General features: G+C 39.3%; 1 protein-coding gene across 1 annotated transcript in view; it reads right to left on the reverse strand.

Annotated features, from left to right (window-relative positions):
• The window catches only part of GHR (growth hormone receptor), a 221898-nt gene that overhangs the window by 121085 nt on the left and 78166 nt on the right, over positions 1–22647 (reverse strand). The window contains exon 2 of the mRNA XM_058680155.1: positions 2531–2611. Coding sequence (XP_058536138.1) covers positions 2531–2600 — 70 coding nt within the window. The 5' untranslated portion in view covers positions 2601–2611. The remainder of the gene's footprint in view (positions 1–2530; positions 2612–22647) is intronic.

Raw genomic sequence — 22647 nt, forward strand, 5'->3', positions numbered from 1 at the left:
TTGCTCTTGGGCATCACAAGGGGTGGTTTAACCTGATACACTACTTTATATATTCCACATACTCCCCCCCTTGTTTATTGCAGAATTGTTCAAAACGGTCAAGATAAATGGAAGCAACCCTGGTGCCTATCAATAGACACAAGAAAAAGACATGGTGTATATAAATATATATTACATAATGATATATTACATATATCATTCTACCCTTAAAAAGGAGGAAATCATTTTGTTTGCCATAAGACAGAAGGACCTGGATAACAGTTTGGTATTTCATGGTCACACTTATATGTGAAATATCTAAAAAGATCAAATAATATGCAAATAAAATAGCGGCTATCAGTGTCAATGGAAGGGAAGAAAATGAGGAAGATTATGTCAAAGGATACAGAGCAGCAAATATGTGGGATAGACAAGCTGAAAGATCTAATAACGCACAATACAAGAACCATAGTTAACCATAGTATACATTGTCAGGATTTTTGCAAATGGGTATATTATAGTAGATATTACAGTATGGCTGGGAAAGCAGATAACTATGTGGGATGACAGATATGTTAATTTGTTTGACCATGGTAGCCATCATCCTATAAATATGCATCTTATAATATCACATTATATATCTTCAATGTACAGGATAATGGTTATTTTTTAGAAGCCAGCTAATGATGTTTTTTCTTTCTCTATTCTTCCTTATGAAGCCAAAGGATTACTAAAATGTTAAAGCAGTTGAAGGAGATGCTCCTTGCAAGAGCTCTTATCTCAGGTGTGGATGCATTTTTATTTATTTATTTTTAAGCTATTCCCATGACATATACTTCACTTTGTAGGTTTTCAAAAATTCCTCAAGTCTTGCTCGGGAGAGTGAAAGTCACCTTAACAAAGAAAGAAGAGATATAACTGCCCTGGCTGGCTCTGGAAGAGCAGAGGATCTCAGCTTTAATTCTTTGGCTCCAAACCAGGGTCTAAAATCAGCCATGGGAAAAGCTGCTGAAATGGAGTCTGCAATTCTCTCCACACTGACTTGCATAATGTTGACATTAGAACACCAGAGAGACACACAAATATTTCAAACAATTATACTTCTTTTCTACAAATATTTTTAAATTGCTTTAAGAGATAAAATAACATATTTCTGTTTCTGAGTTACTTTGGTCACCCCGAGCAGCTCCCTACTATGGATTTATTTTTGGCTAGAAGGTCGGAGAGGATATCTTCAAGCACTAAGTCAGCCGTTAAACTGCGTTTTGCATGGTGAATTGCATGGTGAGCACAGAGTCAACCACTCTTAAAGCAACACTGAATTCTGTGTCATATCATGCGAGAATATGTTGTTTCTTTCTCTGTGGAAGCCCATAAAGGAAAAACAAATATTCACAGTGATCTTTTTTACAACTCTCAGGGGAAGGTATTGGGGCATGTCACAGGGGATTTAGCCATCATTTGGGATAGCGACATTCTGTTTGGAAGTGTTGGCTGAAGTCCTGGCTAGTTTGTTTCTGATCTGGCCTCCTTCTGATGCACCTGTGAGTGCTGGCTGGAGTGCCTGAGTATCTCCACCTACATGGGAGAGGTGGAAAGAGTTTAACGTGGCCCATCCCCAACTGTTGTAGGCATTTGGGTAGTGAACCAGCAGAGAGGGTAGGTCTCTCTCCTTCTCTCTCTCCCTCTCATCTTTCATCTTCTGCTTTCAAATAAGTAAATAACCATTCAAAGGAAAATAAAAGCTTTTCCTCTCCTTAATAAGCATAGCTTTACCTCTGGATAGGAAAAAAAAAAAAAAACCTCGTCTCCCTTCCTCTGTTATAACTCTCACTTGTTTCAGTTATTTCTGCTTTGAAACATAAGTCTGAATGCTGAAAGAGGTCTCCACAAAGTTCATGGGAACATGAAATTAAAACATATTCGCTTTCATGTAAAAATTCTGACATTCATGTATGCATGTAAATTGAGACTTCTCTACTAGGAGAAAGACAAAAAGAAAAAAAAAGGAGAATTACAAGGACTGCCAAGAAAGCTCACGCTTTTAGGTACATCATTCAACAGTGTCAGGAGTCTGTCCCTCAAAAGCAGCCAGCTGGCAATCACACTGAGAGTGACAGGTGAAATTCATTTGAAACCTGCAATTTCCTCTATCATAGAATACGATGAAAGGGACAGAAATTTGAGTTCTAGAAACAGACAATGATATCCTTCGTCATGGATGAGCTGAGTGCAGTTCCATTATCTTTCCCGGAGCCTAGGTGCCAGAAGTATGGCTTGCCTTCAACATAAATGTCCTCAGCATGATTTGTAGCATTTATATTTGATGGAAAAACCTCAGATGCCAGAGATGACTACTGTGGTTCTCCTACAACGACCACAGAAAAGACCTCCTTGTTTGTGATTTGAAAGCTAGGACAGGTTTCCTATTTGCTGCTACTTAGAGTTTGCATCTTTTAGGACAACCACCCAAAGAGTTTGGACTTGATACATAAGATTTGATGTTGCTTCAAAATGCTTGGAGTGGGGAAAAAGAAAAAGCACAACTCACCCTCACTTCCAGAGAAAGCATCACTTGAACCTGCTAGTGCCACGGTCAACAGCAGCTGCCAGAGATCCATACCTGTAGGACCTGTAATCACAAGAAGATTAAGTGTAACAATTACAAGTAAGCCATTATCATGAAATACCGCTGAAAGATTGCTTAAACCATGAATGAGCTGACAGGTAGGTCTAGAAGGAATGCTTGTAAGTCTTTCATTGCCTCCGAGTCTCATATGGTCATTCTTTTCCTGTACAAACAGCAGGTTGCGATAAATTCTATTTCCTGTGAGTATTCTCCTCAGGAAATAGCATGGACCCTAGAGATTTTCATCTGCTGGCTGATGGCCACAGAACCGCCTTCTAGTCAATGACTCCCCCCTCCTCACTGCTTCCATAACAAAGCTAGTGTGGCTCACTTTAATTGGATCTAGAAATAGAAAAACTAGCCCGCAGTATCACCAAGCATGGGGCCTTGGGAAGGACAGACCACATAAAGAAAAACAATTCATTGCAGAAGATTACTCAGGGCAATTTTATAGTCACCAAAGATGTTCAATTAACACAGGAAACACTGTGCTAGTCTGCTACTCCAAGGAGATATAACTAGAAGGGAAGAAGGAAGGAGGAGAGATGCAAAAGAAAACAGAACATCTGTGCTTGCTAGGTGGCCTTCCTTGGAGACTGAGTTCCCCTGTGCTTTTAATTTTATGAGGATTGCAGGCTCTAAAAGAACCAAGAATTGAACACCTCAGAGATCAAGAGGAATGGCTTTGTGGCCTCTTGTAGTCATTTGGCATCCCCGGTGTGATTATAGGTTGGTGGGCCCTTCAAGGAGCAGATCAACACACCTTGGATGGCACACACGCTGCTTTGGGGAAACCAGCCTCTGGAAAGCAAGATGCCAGAGCACCTATATCCAAGGGATTCAGAGCTAGGTTTATGCCGGCTGGACATCAACTCAGCATCTGGTCTTCTAGAGCTGTGGTTGTATCTGATAAGCAATAGCAAGTGTTTGAAAGCTGACTGGTGATGCTTCTGTCAAGTCACCCTACTCACAGATTACTCAGGTGTACCTGAGCATCATGCCAGGGTCTCCACTAGCCACAGGTTTATCACTGTGCAAACTTCCTGCTGTCTCAAATAAGGCAGAGATGATAAGCAACATTTGCTTTCATGAGTCAACATATATGATTCTCCAAATAAGCAATGTAATTTTGAAAAGGTATACAATTTCTGATGTCTTCTACTTTCATTTCTTGACAGTGAAAACCCATTTATTTTCTGTTCCATGAATAAGTATGTTCTCAAAAACTTCTCATTTAAGAAAATACATCTCTTCATGGACTCAACATCTTCCTGCACTTGAACACCCATGTTTGCACTCCATGCATGATGAGTAACCCTTCCCCTGATACACTGCTCATGGAGTCACCAACAGGATCAAGTGTGAAAGTGCAAATGAATACAATTTGTTAGCTGGGAGATTTCAAAAAATATGAGTTGCAGCTATTACAACACCCATGTTTTTGGTTCCTAACCTGGAAGGCACTGGCCAGATGGCCTTGCACCATCCTTGTCCACTTGGCAAATGTGAACTCTGAGCGTCTCTGCCTGTGATCTTTTTGAGGGGCAAGGGAAAAATGGGAGGCTTTGCTGACTTGATAGGAGTAAAAATTCAGTGTGAGTGTTCTGGCTACGGGGATGAATTCTCAGCATCTTCAGGGTAATATTCTGATGAAGCTAATGGTTAGAAAACAATCCACAATTATTAGGGATGCAAAATCAGATTGGCAAGACAGGACCAGACTGAAACATCATTTTCAACTCATATTGAATAGACAGTAAATGGAGATTTTGATATAAATAACATGTTCAAAGGTGAAATATCACAAGACTGGAGATGCTAGTGACTAAGGTGATACTATTGACAGAAACCAGGAAGGCTACATGATGTTTTGGATATTTGGATGTTTAAGGAAATTAGAATACTACAAAAAAATTAGAAATGTCTCATGAGACACTTAAAGTAAGAAACCCAAGATTGAAAAGGAAGAGAGGTCATTACAAATATGAGAGAGTGTTACATAGAGATGAATTTAATGTGAAGGTTAGATTATTTGGTAAAAAAAAATTCCACATCATATTTATCAAAAGTGATAATGAAGTGCAGGTTAAGTAATCCATGAGCAAATGTGCTTATATGAATCACCCACCAAAGCACTCTCTGATTTGTGTCCAGTATTTAAAAGAGAAGTGATCAGAGGCGTTCCTAGAAATATGCCAGCCAATTAATACATGGTAGGAGTCAAACAAGAGATGAAGGAGCCCAGAGTTCTGTGAGGCAGTGCAGCAAGGACACCAACATTGTAAATGAATGAATCAGTTGCTCCAAAGCCTCTGATTGATCAGGCTATTCCAACCACGCTGGAAAGCGTGAACTGATTTTAGCAATTGCAACAGTGATGGCATTGTTTACATTGCAAACCCAGGGCTTCAGGTAGGTAACCTAAGAAATGTGAACTTTATAATGCCGGTGCCAATTACTAATGAAATCTTGCAAAATGGAATTGATTTTCTGGTGGAGCTTTTTTAAGAATGTAGTACAAAGAAGGAAGGAAGGAAGGAAAGAAAGAAGAAAGGAAGGAAAAGATAAATCCAAAAAGATAGTTGAACCCATCCATTCCAATTAGCACCAGACATTTCATTCAAACAATTTACGTTTCAGAGTTCATGTTATTTCCTTTTCATGGTGCTGACCATGTAAAAAGCGGTCTGATCTAAATGCTTTAGATCAATTTATTTGCTGTCCCTCAGAGGAGGGTGAGATGTACAGACATTTCTTGGTAAAGCCATGCAGCTTGATTCAGATTTCTCCACTCTCAGAGATGTAGTAATAAACACCAAAGGAGAATTCTAAGTGTGTAAGGTGTAAAAAGACAAAGAAAGCTTTGGATAGTGCTATATATACTAGGCCTCCTGTAAACCAAATAAACATACATGATATGTATCTGTGTTGACCAATTTAGTTACTCTCAGTCACACATGACTACTGAACACTTGAAATATGGATAAAACAATGGAGGAACTGAATAGAGATTATATTTAATTTCAATTAAATAAATAAGCACTTAACTAGTATATTTTCGAATGGGATGGATGTGTGAATCTACTTTCTAGCTGTTTATTTTATGAATTTGGAGCATGTATTTCTGTTGAAAATTTAAAATCTAAATTGAATGTGCTTTAAAAGTATTCGTGGATTTTGAAGTTTTGGTACCAAAAAAATGATGCAAAATATCTCAATGATGGCCCAGCACTCTTACTGAAATCATATTTTGGATTAACAACTTTAAATATACAATTAAAATTCATATTTGCTACTTATTATTTTAACAATGTGATTAGTTGGAAAATTCAAATACATGAGGCTTGTACTATATTTCTATTTGACATTTATATACACATTTTATGATTTGTATATTAGTTGCAATCAAAAATGTTTCTGTTTTATGTGATCATATTTGCTTTTATTTATTTGCCTTTCAAATAAATAAAATCCTTCTATGTATATATATACATATATACACATATACATACATACATACATACACAAATGCTTGTCAGAACTTCAGAAGTTTTAGAAATAGAATCAATAGATAAGCTTATTTTTGATAAAAAAAAAAAAAAACACTGAGAGAGGGTAGATACCATGACATAGTTGGCAAAGCTTTCACCTGCAGTGCTGGCATCCCATATGGGCACATGTCATGTCCTGGCTGATTCACTCCCAATCATGCTCCGTGATTATTGCTCAAGTAAGTAAGTAGTGGAGGATGATCAAAGGCCTTGGGCCCCTGCACCCATGTGGGAGACCAGCAGAAACTCCTGACTCTTAGGAGGCTATGGATTGGCTCAGCTCCAGCCATTTGAGGAGTGAATCAGTGGTTGGAAGATCTCTCTTGTCACTCCTTCTCTCTGTAATCTGCTTTTCAAATAAAAACAAATACATCTTAAAAACACAAGAAGTATTCCTATTCACACAGTAACTGCCCTTGAGCAATAAACAATGCATACTGGCAAATATGTAGCACCTGATTCAAGAATATTGAGAAAACATCAACCTCAGTGGTATAAGTACTTCCACCAAGGCTGATTTTAAGCCCCCATGGTGAAGGCACTGAAACTCAACTCAAAGCTAACATGTGTTGGGCCCCAAACACCCCTGGCCAGGGTTGTGAATGATGCTCTCTAGGCACCATGTGCGGTAACAGAAACAGATTAAACATTATGCTGACACTACACAAAATGCAAGAGACAGTGGTGTTGTGAGAACCTGGGACATTTGATTTCATCTGATGACGTCTGACTCACTGTCAGCAGATCACACTGTGTGTATAATCATTGAGAGATCCTTTTACAGGTCTACAGGCATTAGCGTCTTAGCACATATGCTGTCCTTGGTTTTCTTTTACAGAGGGGGCTGAGGTTTACACTTAAATGAATATGTACTGGAATCAGAAAAAAAGCTATGTTTAAATATTAACTTTATCGAACTTAATTTGTTCATCTCTTATATCTTCTTTTCTCCTTTTTCATTGAAAAAGTCAATATTAGATGAGGTTATTTATTCAAAGACTTTGACTTTGAGTGTATCTTTTAAGAGTTGTCATCCTGGTTAAAGTCTTCCTGGCAATAACAAGAAGTAGATTATGTTTTACAATGGTCCCCATGGGACTAGGACGGTGGCTTTCATGAAATACAAATGTTGACAGGCAGAAAATGAGCAGAAAGTGTGTCCTTGGGCACATAGGATGTTAAGGCTCCATTTCTAGATGGGTTCAGAGAAGGGCAGCAATACCAGGATAAAATGTGCACATCTTCCAAAATAAGGCAAAAATGCTACCCCATTTGGGTTTTGGTGCACAGGCCTTCCAAACTGAGATCCAGCTGTGTGGAACAGACTTACAGAGCTGATTCTCCCACTCTCACCTCCCAACCAAACTCTATAATAATGCTATGTTATTGACACCTACTTCACTGTTTCATGAATCATGAGTTTTCAGAAAATTAAGAAGATAAATTTCCAATGATAAAAAGTATGGCTTGAAGCTTTAACTCTTCTTGGAGGAACTCAAAGAAGGCAGTTTGGCTCTGGAAACCTAGGCCTCTCATTCCTCCATCATCGAGAAATGAGAATTTTATGTCTGCCTACCTTCTTTGGAGTGGATATAGCAGAAATACAAGCCTTCAAAGACAGAGTGAATAACATGCCCCGGTAATATATGGAACAAAACTTAGGGAGCAATCTTTCTTTTCTTTTAACTCTTCCTTCTTTCCCTTTTCCTTAAGTTTGGCAAAGCTGTCCTCTTAAGGTAAACAAGTTGGAAAACCAAGAATAAGGCAACATAATATTCTGGGTAAGGTACAAACAGGTAGAATTCTGGCACCAGCCCAGCACTAACATACTTGGTGACTGGTAGCATCTGAATCACCCTGGACCTCAATTTCCTCACTTAAACATCATTCCACAATTTTGTGATAAGCTGACTCCTGTCTTATGAGCTTCAATTACAGCTGCTATCCACTGAGTACTATTCATGTCATGGTGGGATACTATTTCTTCTTTGACCTGGGAGCAACAGTTGTGGTTTGATTGATTACTATACTCCTAATAATTAGTTTTGGGCTTGTCACTGAATACACTGTCACCAAAAATATCTGCCCAATGATTAAGTGTGGCCAGCGTTTTATTCTTTCATTCAGCCTTCACACAAACCCTGCAAGGGACAGCTTCATGTTACAAATGAGAAACTGGAATGGACTGCAACACCTATTGGCTCCAGTGGAAGTCAGGGCTGAAGACGGAACCAACCCAGCAATTGCAACCACCAGCTGATCGGGGAGATGGACTGTGCCAGGTCCTGTGCTTGCTAGTGCATATAGGAATCAGGTCTGGGAACACCTCAAAGTTTCTTTGCAGATCCCCTAACCGGAATGGCGGACTCAGAACCTTAACGAAGAAAAGACAGAAGATAGAACAGGTCAATCAACCACCACAGCTTTATGTTGGCAGCGAAACACTAGACAAAGGGAGACTCTATGATGGACTATGTCAATCAGTAGATTATTCAACAGCCTCATCATGTCTGGAGTGGCGAGATTGGCAACAATGTATAACTGGTGAACTACCGGGACCTGGGGTGGGTGGGAGACTGGGTGGGGCTTCTCCTCAATATTCCCTTTAGCCCTTGTAACTTTTTTACCCTAACCAACAATGTAAAGATTGCCAAAATATATTAAAAAAAAAAAACAAATGAGAAACTGGAAGTTTAGAGGAGTTTCACAAGGCTAAGCAGATCTCTCCAGCTTATAAAATTAATATATCTCCAGGTAAGTTTTACTACTGTACTTCATGTCTCCAAGGGTGGGTTTCAGTCATCATCTTTTCAGTTGATAAACTTGATAAACTGGGCTGACTAAGCACATGATTGTGGTACTTGTGAATGGGGAAACATTACAGAGCATGGAAAAAAGAAAGTAAAAATTAGGTTTAAACTATAGAGGACTCCTATAAACTCCAGTTCTTGGAGCCTGTCAGGGACAGTGCTAACTGATGACACAGCAGTTTCCACACTAGCTGTATTACCCTCATTACTACATCTTCAAACCTCAAAGAGCACCTGGTCCACGTCCGGGGGCATTATTTCAGAGCTATGCAGTGTGCTCTCCCCATGACATAGGGGCCCCACCAGGCCTCCTTTAAGCCTATACATAAAAATAGAATTACAGTTAATGGGCTAGACTGACTGGCTGCCAGACAGATGGCAAACACAGGGCAGACTCATGACACGTCTCATCTCCAGGAAGTTTACAATATGTACCATGTCATTCTTCACGAACAAAGGAGGTGTAATAGTTCAAACTTGGACTATCCATTCAGTATACAATGTTTTGTAGCATAGTGCTCACAGCAATATAATTTGAGCCACAAATGCCAATTACATACATGGTTTTAAGTTTTCTTATTTAACTAAACATACACTTCTTGTCATTTCATGTGTCATCAATACAGAGATACTAACGGTATGTTTTAAACTGTTTTCATATCAACGCCTTGAATTTGGTGCATATTTTATACCACTGTACATTGTGTTTGTGATTAGCTCAATTTCTAGTGTCCAATACCAACATGCAGCTAATGGTTACTGCACTGGACCAGGCAGTTCCACAATGCTAAGAGATTATGGCCAGTCCCTGGCCAGTGTAGAATATATCTTGTTCATCTTTACTCAGAACATAGGCTAAACTGCTAAAATGAGAAATTTGAACAGAGATATGGCAAAGCCCAATAGTTTCTTAAAATCCTAGAAACAATCTCACTGAACCAAGAAGCAGAGTGATCCGGATCTTCTTAGTACTTATTTTTCACATAATTACAAAGCACTGAATTCCACATACAATGAATCCACATTTCTTTTGCTTGTGACCTATTACTCTGAATCTAACTCCAAGTCTGTTACTAATTATAGGACTTTGTGTCATTTCTTTCTCTTAACCTCAACTTCCCTACCTCCACAATAAATTATCTGAAGCACTTCAACAGTTCTTAGACTTGGTTGCATTTTAGAATTACTTAGAAAACTTAAAAAAAGTTGTCTTGACTTTAACATAGACAAATCAGAATTTCTGTGATAAATTATGTACATGCATTTATACATTAATTTTTTCTTGTGTGAATTGAAAGTACAGTCAAGACTGAGAATCCCTTATTTACTGTAAACAAGATATACTACAATTTTACAAACATTTATTTATGTGTTCAAAAGACAAAGAAACAGAGAGAGTTCCCATCCTTTGGATCATGCCCCAAATGCCTACAACAGTTGGGGCTGGGCAAGGCAGAATGTAGATGGTGAGGAACTGATTCCACCTCTCCCAGGCCAGAGGCAGGAATACAATGATTTGAATTGCCACTGCTGCCTCCTGGGGTCTGCATTCTTAGGAAACTGGAGTGAAAGCCAGAGTTAGTACTCCAATCCAGCAACTGTGACACAGGAAACACACATACCAACCAGTGTTTTTCTGGCTAAACACTTACTCCTGCTATGATCTGAAACCTTGTGACAATGGAGCACACCTGCCCTGAGGAATCTTCCTCAGTGAACTAGAAGCAGAGAGAAAAATATCAGCTTCCTCCATTCAATCAGCCAATAAGTGTACTGAGAAATATCAATATCACATGATTGAAACACTGAAATCTGAAAACAAGATTCAAAACCAATATCCTGTGAAAATCATAATAGAACACATATGAATTAAGCCAGCCACAGATAACCATTACTCAAGAAATCACATAGTTTCAAAATATTGCTGATAAGCCAGGGCAGAAAAAAATGCTACATGGTTACTCAATCAAACACTAGTTTAGATGCCACAGTGAAGGGACTTTGCAGATAGAATTATAATGACCAAACAAATCAATGTTTTCAACAGGGAGACTCTTTTGGATTATCTGTGTAAACAATGTGACCACTTGAGCCTGCAGAAACAGGAGAGGATCTGAGTCAATGAAATGTGTACAAAGGGAAGTGAGAGGAATTAGGAACTTGAGATGCACATGATCTGCCATTGAAGGAGGGAATCACCTAGAAAACATGGACGGAACAAAAACTGGTTCCCGACTAATAGCAAGGAAAGGGGGAACGCAATACCACAATGACAAGGAATTGGACTGAGCCCATAACTGTAAAGACTGGGAAGTAAATTAATCCCTTAGACCCATGAGAAGGGCATGCAGCACATACAGCACTTTGATTTCAAACCTGTGAACACTTAGCAGAAAATCCAATGTAAGCATACTAATCCCAGACTTCTCCCTTACTAGATTGTGAAATTAGACATCAGTGCTTTCTTCAATCTGTCACAGTTGTGGCATTTTGTTGTGGGTGCAAAAGAATGGAAGTATAGACTCTTAAGAGTCTATTATACGGAGCTCAAAGTTGACTTCCAATCAGGAGATAACAATCCAGTTATCACTGACACAGGACCATATGGAGAGGAACTTTTTAGTAGCATACATAAAATATGGATCCAGAAATGATTTTAGAAATAATGTAATCCAACCAATAATTGTTGTTTGCTGAAAAAAATAGTAATAAATGGTTTTGCCTTTTCTAACCACCTGGGGTAAGGGTACTGCTTAACTGACAAATAACAACGTTCCAGTACAGTTACAACTCGATGGTGCCCTTTTCTCTGTTCTCACTTAATAATTGTCACATGATGTTGAATTCTCATCTTATTTCCTGAGTCTAGTGTTTTTTTTTTAATGGATTGCAACAGAGAACAGATAATGGCACAGGCATTCTGGAGTGCTGATGCATGTCTTGAGTCTGGTTAAAATAAACTAGGCCTTGAAGTTTAATAACCTTCTGGGCCAAATGATACAAAAGCCTTCTTTGACTTGCTAATGCATGAAATGATCCTAGGGAAAGTGAGATAACCTCAGTGATCCTGTTCCCATTAGTTTACCGGCCTTGGCTTTCAGTGACATCTCAGGTCAACCTAGGAAAGGAAGGAAGGAAGGAAGGAAGGAAAGAAAGGAGGGAGGGAGGAAGGAAGGAAGGAAAGAAAGAAAGAAAGAAGCAAGGAAGGAAGGAAGGAAGGAAGGAAGGAAGGAAAGAAAGAAAGAAAGAAAGAAAGAAAGAAAGAAAGAAAAGAAAAGAAAAGAAAAGAAAAGAAAAGAAAAGAAAGAAAAGAAAGAAAGAAAATGCTGACCTAGTATTGATTTATAGACTGTCCAGCTACCAGGAAATCAAAAGAAAAAATGCTTGTATACTTCTGTTACAATCAGTTTGAATGAAATCTGTTATTTAACATCTTGTAGAACAGTGATGAAACATCCATCTTAATCTCAATTTGCAAAGTAATTCAAATGAATTTTCCTTACCCCTAGCACTTAGGGTTATGTTACCAGTTAAAATTTCACTTTCAAATGAGGAAGAAAAGCTCTGAGGAATTCCCAAAGGGCAATTTACACATAGCACATTTACATGCTGAAGAACTAAAAGGCAGGTGCTTCAGGCACAGGAAAATGACATATCTGGATGCCCAAATGACTTCTGCCCAGATGGGAGTCAGCATAGCATTTCCTCCCCAGTGAACAGGTAGATTCTTCTAATATCTTTCCTATCTTGCTTATTGAAATCAAGTTAACCCAGTTTCTCCAGCTCAATACCTGGTGACTCCAACTACTCTCCCATGTAACTTGTTACCATAAAAGGTGAGGGTTCCCTAAAATCCTCTGTAGAATGTAGTGGCTCCTTCTCCAACCCTCGTCCCCTTCCTGTGCTCATCTTTTGGAACAGCCTCCCTCATCACTTACCTTACTTCACTATCAAGCCTGCTACCAGACAAGTCAGAAATCTACCTACCCTTGAAAATCACTACCTCTGTGAAGCTGTGCATACTTCCCCTGAGACTTAACTTCCTTATTCTGTGCCAACATAGATTGATTTTCTAACTTCTGCAATAAAACATGCCACTGTGTCAAAGTCTCAAGATGATGAACTCCTGCTTATGCAGTGAGTTCTCAGTGCTTGTGTGCCTGGTTGCAAAATTCCTTGGAATAAGATGCACTCACTTATGATCATCTGCACTTTGCTCTCACTGTCAAAGTGCCTTGTTGTATATAATGAGCAAACAGACATGTGCTATGCATATGAGTGTGTGTTGGTTGTAGGAAGAGGGGGGTTGTTAGTAAAAACACAGATCAGAGCCTCCCGAAGTCCCTTCCCCCACCCCAAGGATATTCAGATCATCATCTACCTGTAGATTTTGGATCTCTAGGAGCAGTGAGTTTAGATAAAAGCGAAAAGAGGGTAGTTTGGAGATTAAAAGATGGGCATAGGGCTAAGCAGCCAGAATTGAAGGTGTTGAATACAGAAGAAAGAGAATTTCAGAGAGTTGAGGAAGGTGACAGTTGTGGCAACATTCTGTCTGGGGTTCACCAGAAAGACCCCTTTTGCATTCAGGAGGCAACGTTTAGCTTCTCACCTTCCAGAATTCCCCATCTTTGCAGTCCAGTCTCCATTCAGGATCCCCACTCAATTTCCACTCTCCTTTTGCAGGAGGGAAAGGCAGACAGACTTCGAGAAAGCCAGGGAGAAACAATCAGAGGAATTGAAAAGATGTGCACAAGTGACTTCCTGCTCCCCTTTGGTCATCGGCAAGGGCAGGTTTTTTCCTTGGAAAATTATTCCATGCTCACTACATTAAATTCCTTCAAATATAACCAGTTTGAAGACAAATGACTATAATAATTTCTCTATCCATGAGAAAGGAAGCACAAAGTTAGTGGCAATGAGGGGACAGAGGGTCAAGTAGAGAGGCAAAACATCGATCACATAATCCAGGAGCTGGATGGGGTGCTATAGACAACTTTAGTCCACAGGTCACATTTATATGTGACGTAAATTTGGACAGATATGAGAACGCACACCTTAGGGCCCGGCGGCGTGGCCTAGCGGCTAAAGTCCTCACCTTGAAAGCCCCGGGATCCCATATGGGCGCCGGTTCTAATCCCGGCAGCTCCACTTCCCATCCAGCTCCCTGCTTGTGGCCTGGGAAAGCAGTCGAGGACGGCCCAATGCATTGGGACCCTGCACCCGCGTGGGAGACCCGGAAGAGGTTCCTGGTTCCCGGCTTCGGATTGGCGCGCACCGGCCGTTGCGGCTCACTTGGGGAGTGAATCATTGGACGGAAGATCTTCCTCTCTGTCTCTCCTCCTCTCTGTATATCTGACTTTGTAATAAAATAAATAAATCTTAAAAAAAAAAAAAAGAACGCACAGCTTATTTCCACCAAGCTGGGAGCCACAACCCAGGCTCCTGTTCGGTTATAACCGACTTCTCCAGTATGCCAGATTGCCTTGCCCCTGCCATCCTAATACTTTCAAAGCACTTTAAGAAGTAAGAAGCAAGGGCCAGTGTTGCAGTGTACTGGCTTAAGCCCCCACCTAAGCGCAAGTGCTTGGGCCTCTGCAAACCACATGGGAGACTAGAGTCGAGTTCCCGATGCCAAGCTTTAGCCTAGACCAATCCGGGCCATTGCAGCCATTTTATAAGTAAATCAATGGATGGAAGATCTCTTTGTCTCTCTCTTTTTCTGTCACTCCCTGCTTGTGGCCTAGGAAGGTAGTGAGAGATGGCCCAAAACCTTGAGACCCTGAACCTGCGTGGAAGTCTAAGAGGAAGCTCTTGGCTCCTGGCTTCGGATCAGCTCAGCTCTGGCCATTGCTGCCACTTGGGGAGTGAACCAGCAGATGAAAGATCTTTCTCTTTGTCTCTCCTTTTCTCCATGAATCTGACCTTTCAATAAAAATAAATAAATCTTTAAAAAAAACCCTGAATATATGAAATGAATTAAATTTGCTCCCCTTACATAAAATTTTTTTAAAAAGCAAGGAAAGAATAAATAAACCTCAAAACATTAGTGCCCCCTAAAAATCCTAGTATTTTGAATTTTAATTCTGCATGGAAATATAAGATTAGTGGCATAAAATAATTGGCTAGAAAACCCTTAGTATCTCCCACATGTTAACTGTTTGGTCCCTGTTCTCAACACATGCAAGCTCAAACTAATTAAGATATTTTTGCCATTTGGATAAAAAGGCATAGTACTTAGATAACTTGAGCTTCATTTTTTAAAAAAATTATCTTGTCATTGAAGATCTTTTTCCCAGAAAATTTGTGGATTTTCCCACAAATCCAATAAAAGGGGGAAAATACTAAATATCTTGTGAATTACACTTAGTAAGCCAAAAAAAAAAAAAACCCCACAAAAAACCAAAGGATTGTTTATTGGCTCAACACTTTGCCGTCATCCCTGTAGCTGTCACCATTATGTTGATCCCCATCAAAGAGTTGTCCTACACACCAGCTGTGTGACTAATGTGTCCGTGTGTGACTAACAGCCCTGTCCACACTATCAACACAGAAGGCTCTTGGTGATTTATGACTGCTGCCAGATTTATTAGGGCCTTTGGATGGCTACAAGACTCCTTCTGCTGGCTTAGCTTTCTTAGATTTATGTGTGATAAACCATTCTGAACACGTCATAATACAAACTCTATTAAGAAACCATTAGAGGAGAAAATTAATTTGATTAGATGAAAATGATAACAATTGAGGGCCCCGCGGCGCGGCCTAGCGGCTAAAGTCCTCGCCTTGAAAGCCCCGGGATCCCATATGGACACCGGTTCTAATCCCGGAAGCTCCACTTCCCATCCAGCTCCCTGCTTGTGGCCTGGGAAAGCAGTCGAGGACGGCCCAATGCATTGGGACCCTGCACCCGCGTGGGAGACCCAGAAGAGGTTCCAGGTTCCCGGCTTCGGATCGGCACGCACCGGCCCGTTGTGGCTCACTTGGGGAGTGAAACATCGGATGGAAGATCTTCCTCTCTGTCTCTCCTCCTCTCTGTATATCCGGCTTTCCAATAATAATAACAAATCTTTAAAAAAAAAAAAGAAAATGATAATAATTGAGAATTTCATGGACTGCAAATGGATGATAAATTTGTTTGGAAATCATATTTCAGATGTGTTGAATCACCCATTTACCAGAGGCCTCAGAGCACATTTCTCAAACTAAACTCAGGGTCCATATGCATTATCTGGATAATTACTCTACCTCCTCTGCCCTGTTATCTTCTCAACTTCACCTCTTCAGCATTTTGGGAGTGCATTTTAATCTCTTTTATTCTCTACAGCTATAGATCTATCCATTTCTTTAGTGGACTTGACAGATGTCCCAATATCCAGTTAGATGCTTCTCTCTCTCTCTCTCTCCTCTCTCTCTCTCTCTTCCTCTCTTACACACACACAGAGACTCTGAAACAACATTTACCATCCAAATAAAAATATTTAAATGAATTTTCTTGCTCAAAGAACTAATGCCACAATCCACAATGTGTTCTAGCAAATATTCAATAGCTGTCCCCAATGTACACTTTCAATTAGTAATAGAATCCAGTGAAAGATGACACTTCACAGCCAGTCAGTAGCTACCTATAGTTCCTGAACTACGTTCTGGCTGGTAGGACTTGAATAAAAAGTGGCATATGCACCTTTCAAAGAAATGAACATCTCTGCTTCCTCCTCTTCACACTGCTGACTTGTATGTTGGTGGACTAGATCACCAAGCACATGGGTGAAAGCAACTGAGACCTATAGAACACTTTGGGAATAGCCACCAAATGTGACTCATATATAGAAAGTTGACGTGTAGGAAAAAGAATCCATTAGACAGTGATTTTATGACCAGTCAACTATACTTTTCTAGCTTCCTGCTGAAAAAGAAAAATCTGTTTTTACTTTGTGATAGGAAAGAGTGATTATACAGAGTTCTGTAAAAACATGAGCTCAAACTACGACGGATACCTATAAAGAAAGTAAATATACAAGAACGCAAGTCATTTTAATCCAGTATTTCTATGAACCTTAAGAGATGGCTTTTCCTCTTCTACAGCAGCTGTGACTCCTACCTTTGTAGTGAAACCAGAAGTCTTTGGAACTGTTTGAATTCACAAACAGCTTAATTTGGAGAATTATAAGTCTCACAAGAAAATGAAGATTGTTATCACACAGAAATATTATTTTGGTCTAATTAGAATTAGGTAGCGTTCATCTCCATGGATTCCAAACCAAATTTCCAAACCTCAGGTTAGGAGGGACTTTATCAAACACTAATGATTACAGTAAAAGAATAGAAAAGCAAAGTTCCTTGAAAACAATCAAGCCTTGGCTATGTCTCTCCAGGATTTTTACCCATCCACCAACAAACCAATTGTACACTGTGCAATGTACTCTGAGATGGTGTCAGCAGAACAAGTATGAGACTTTCCGGGTTTTAATCACAGATAATTCACATTTGTATTAAGAAGATGAGCTAATCAAGGATAGAAATACATGATGTTTGTTTGCAAAACCATTGATTTACACGGAGTCAATTTTGACATTTTTTGGCATTTTTTTCATGCACAATGCTTGTTTATATAGAAATTTGGCAACTAACATAGAAAAATACTTCAAAATGTTCAAGAAAAATTGAATGGAATGGCAATTTTATTTTAGTGTAAAAATAAAAAGAAACCCATGACTGGCTTTTCTAAAAGATACAAATTATTCTCCATGAACCACATACAGTGTGAAAAGTTTTGGATTCTTTTTCTGAAAAAGATTTCTGAAGAAAATGGAAAACAGACTCCACAGGGAAAGTTGTCTTTTTGCTTTGTTCTTACTTTATCATGTAACATTAGAGTTTGTTAAGTGTCTGCCAATTATATTGCTGCCTTTTCTAGGAAATGTAGCTTTCAGCAATTCTGTGTTGATTCAAACAAAATTAACCTGATTCAGCTAATACTAGCTGATTAGATTGAGAATGAAGTCATAATAGTGAAGGTTAATCAATAGAAAATGGTTGAAATAATATATTGGGTAATTCACGGGGTTACTAACAGTTTGGAAGAATGGCAAGAGACAGGAGACAGACCTTGAGCCCTGATGTGTTGAGAGACGCATGGATGAGAAGCTGGTCATAGCGGCAGACTCAGTATTGTAGTAGTCAAGCCCCATTACCTGGTGTGCCTGGAAACACTTTCTTACTGACTTAAGGAAAGTACTACATATCCAGCAACTCAAAAAGACAACTAAAACTGTGAACACAGCTTGGTACCTGTGCTAATATTTTACCTATGCCTATTATCAGCCATTTAGGTCAGCATTTTTAACATCACAACATGTAACCTGTTCTTACACTGTAGGATCAATGTAGTGGGTCAAGTTTAACTCTGATGGCTTGTTTAAATGAATGGAAAGGAATTGATGGTTTCTTTATATAAAACTATTTGTGTATGAGTGTTTATTAGGTAACCATGAAAATCCACTTTTTTCTACGGCCAATATGGCAATCAAAAATTGTGTAGATCATATATACAGACTGTTTCTCAGTTTTAAAGCTATAACAGTACAATAAAGATCTCTTGAGGGTGATGGCATCTAGGCTGTATCACATTTACTGTGTAATGGTTGACTCAGAAATAATGCTGCTATATGTAAGTGTGAACCTCTACAAGATATTTTAGAGACATCACCCCCCAATTGCTTTTAAACTGTCCTGCTTCTGACTCAGACCAAACCAGCACAGAACTCCCAAATCACTCTTTCAATTCTTAGCAAAGATCTTCTTTTCCTCTCATCATTGCCAATTGACAAGATTAAAATGATCAGCCATTGCACACTTACTTATTTGAGATTTCGGTTGTATATTCTTAAAAGGTTTAACATGAATAACCTATTTAGTTCCTCCAAGTTTCGGAGGGCAGTTTCTATCTTTTTCCTTCTTGTTCTTCTGTACACACTTTCTTAAGGAAAGGCCCCTATTATGTCTAGAGAAGAGGGTCTAGGAAGAAGATCAAAAGGGAAGAGTGTATTTCAATCAGCTTGACTTTGGCAATCTTTTACCAGACTACGTTTAGGTTTTTGTTCTTCTACTAGAGTTTGAATCAACAAAATGAAAAGGTATATTAACCTTAAAAGTAACTTTTAAAACAGCCAGTACTACAACTGCTGGCCAACGTGGCATTGTAAGTATATACTTTGAACTTCTTTGTCTGTTCCAAACCCTGCAATAATAAGTTTATCTTTAAAAATTAAGATAGTAGCACTGAAACACTTGAGAGATCAAGTTTGAGCTATGAAGGGAAGATTGAGAAGTCCAAATACACATATAATGTAAATTCCAGCAGAAGATTTAATTCAACCATAAATAAATATTTCTGAAAAAAGGTAATTACAGATAATTTTACAAAACTATAACAAATTCAGTTTTCAGATTTAAAAAATGCACAGTAATCACTGAGGAACATAAAAAAAGTAAATCTATCAGAGCCCGCGCGATAGCCTGGCAGCTCAAGTACTCACCTTGCACATGCCAGGATCCCAAACGGGCACCAGTTCTAACCCCGGAAGCTCAACCTCCCACCCCAGCTCCCTGCTTGTGGCCTGGTAATGCAGTTGAGGACAGTCCAAAGACTTGGGACCCTGCACCAGTGTGGGAGACCAGGAAGAGGCTTCTGGCTCCTGGCTTCAGATCAGCTCAGCTGAGGCCATAGTGGCCACTTGGGGAGTGAATCATCGGATGGAAGATCTTTCTCTCTGTCTCTTCTCCTCTCTGTATATTTGACTTTCCAATAAAAATAGAATAAATCTTTTTTTTAAAGTAAATCTATTAAAGGGCACTAAGATTCAGGAAAAAAATTTAAAATACTATTTTAAAAGAGGCATATTACCTCAGGGGAAAACAATGGAATGCTCTAGTATAAGATTTTTCTTCAATAATAACAGATGACACAATTCAAATGAAAACATGAACTCATTTGAAGTATTAGAATAATAACCACCAACTTAGATTTCAATACCTACCTAAACTATCATTAAACTCTCTGTGTATACATGTGTGTGTGAACATAAGCCCCCAATCTAAGAAAATGAATTAAAGACTTACTTAAATAACCAAGCCATTTTTATAAGAAGGCAAAATTAATATCACACACTAAAAATATCATAAAATGATAAAATTCTCTAAATAAGAAAAAAATTTTAAACTTAATTCTCCCAAATGACCTGCAAGCCTATATTAATAGCAGTACAATCCACAATAGTGAAGACATGGCGTTTCTGGCTCCCTACTTTGTCCTGGCCCAACCCTAGCTGCTGCGGCTATTTGCCGCAGAGTGAACCAGAGGACGAAAAGTATCTCTCTTGGGGCTGGTATTGTGGTGAAGCAGGTAAGGCCATCACCTGCATGGCTGGCATCCCAAATGGTTGTTGGTTTAAGTACCAGCTGCTCCACTTCCAATCCAGCTATTAGCCAGAGAAAAGCAGCAGTCAATGGGTCAAGTAAGGGAGCCTGTCACTCAAGTGAGAGACTTAAAATGAGCTCCTGACTCCTGGCTTCAGCTTGGACCAGTCCTGGCCATTATGTTTCTCTGTGGAGAAAACAGTTGGGTGGGAGATCCCCCTGTCAGTCACTCTTTCTCTCTGTAACTCTGGCTTTCAAAGAAATGAATTTTTTTTTTTAAATCCCACTTTCTCTCCAATTCTTTCAAATAAATGCAAGAATAAATTTTTAAAAAAATGGTTCAAGTTATGATCAAATGCGAGTGAATAAACTGAGACACTTTCATAAGAAAGTTTTCAAAATAAGCTAGAGGTATACAATAATAAGCAAAAGAGCAGTAAAAATAGTAATTTCTGGATGAGTTCAACTGGCTCATCCTCTGCCTACAAGTCCCAGCATCCTGTGTGGGTTGTATTAATTCGAGTGGCCAGAACAATATTTGTATATTATCCTTTGCACAGCTAAAAGAAAAAAAAAAGCTAGAGGAGGGTATGAGACAACAATAATACATTTCAAGTTCCCAGACTAAATCCTAGCTCTGCTACTTGGGATTCAATTTTCAGATGATGCACACCCCTGGAAAGCAGCAGGGGATAGCTTAAGTAATGTGGGTAGAGTTCTACCACTCACAAGGAGATCCAGATAGAGTTCTGGGTTCCTGGCTTCAGCCTGGCCCAATCCTTGTTGTAGCCAGTTAGAAAGTGAACCAGCAGTTGGAAGATTCATTCTCTCTCTCTCCTCTTATCTCCCCATCTCTTTGCCTTTTACATATAATGAAAACAAAACAAAAAATTAAAAATAACACGATAAAGCAAAATCAGAGAGTTCCAAATCCTAATCCCTTGTCCAGCTGGAAAACAGCAATCCCACAAAGGTTACACAGAAAAACAGAGCTCCTGATGACGTTTCACATGCAGATCACATATCCCTGTGCCCAGTCCTAAAGAAGGCTGGCCCAGTATGATTACTCAGGTGAGTTCAGGTCCTGGAATTCATGGCTGTATTTCTTTTTAATTTTTATTTTTAATGATACAGTTCCATAGGCTTGGGGATTCCCCCTTCCACCCTCCCCTTCTCCCTCCCCGGCAAATGATCTCTTCTATATTATTACAATAGTATAGTCCTTCAACAATAGTCACAAGTCCATCCTTCTGTTATTTAGTGTACCATGACATTGTAGGTATAGACAATGGTAGAAAGTCCTGCATCCTATTGTTAAGACACATTTAACAGTTTCATTAGGAGTCCAACAAATATACAGGTAAACATGTATATAGATATACACATCTAAAGGAATTGTATAATAGAGACTAACACACGGAGAAGTGAAGAGATGCAATATGCATCTCTACTTCTGAATAATGACTTTTAACTCCCAGGTCCACCTTTTTCACCCCTATATTAACCATATGTTAATCCTGTATTAACCACTCCTTAACAGAGTGGGCTTTCACAACTTACATTGTACAGCCAGATAAAGCAACTTTTTCTTTCCCAGTTCTTAGCTCAAAGGAACTACCTTCTCAGCTACCTATCTATACATGTTCCTCCTTCTTTTCTCCCTCCCTCTCTTTCTATTTTTCTTTCCTTCCTTCCTTTTTTATAAAAGACTTAATTCTTGATTTGAAGGGCAGAGGCAGAGAGAAAGAGAGGGTCCTTTCATCTGTTGGCTCTCTCCACAAATGACTACAACAGCCAGGTCTGGACCAAACTGAAACCATGAGCCTGAACTCCATCTGGGTCGCCCATGTGGATGGATAAGGTCCAAGCATCAGGATATTGTTCACTGCTTTTTCCAGGCACATTAGCAAGGAGCTGTATCCTAAGCATAGTATCAGGGACTAAAATCAGTGTCACAAGTGTCTGACCTACCACATCACAATGATGGCCCCCACCAAGGTACATTTCCTTCAGATTTTAGAGAAATGCCACAGTGTGGATCTTCAAGAAGAACAGCAGATAATACGTGGATCTGTGGAACCCTATCATTAAGCTTACCAGAGGTTTTCTGATGCCAGCGGTGTCTGATTAGTGCAAAAACCAATAGCTGTTTGGTTTTTTATTCCTCACTAGCCTACAAGAATATGATGAGTTTCCAAGCACACCAATGAAAATTTGCTATTTAGGGGCACAGTGGTTATAACAAATTGTTCTCCATCTCTTCCCT

The sequence above is a fragment of the Ochotona princeps genome, chromosome 23, assembly GCF_030435755.1.
Source record: "Ochotona princeps isolate mOchPri1 chromosome 23, mOchPri1.hap1, whole genome shotgun sequence".
Taxonomy (NCBI): Eukaryota; Metazoa; Chordata; class Mammalia; order Lagomorpha; family Ochotonidae; genus Ochotona; species Ochotona princeps.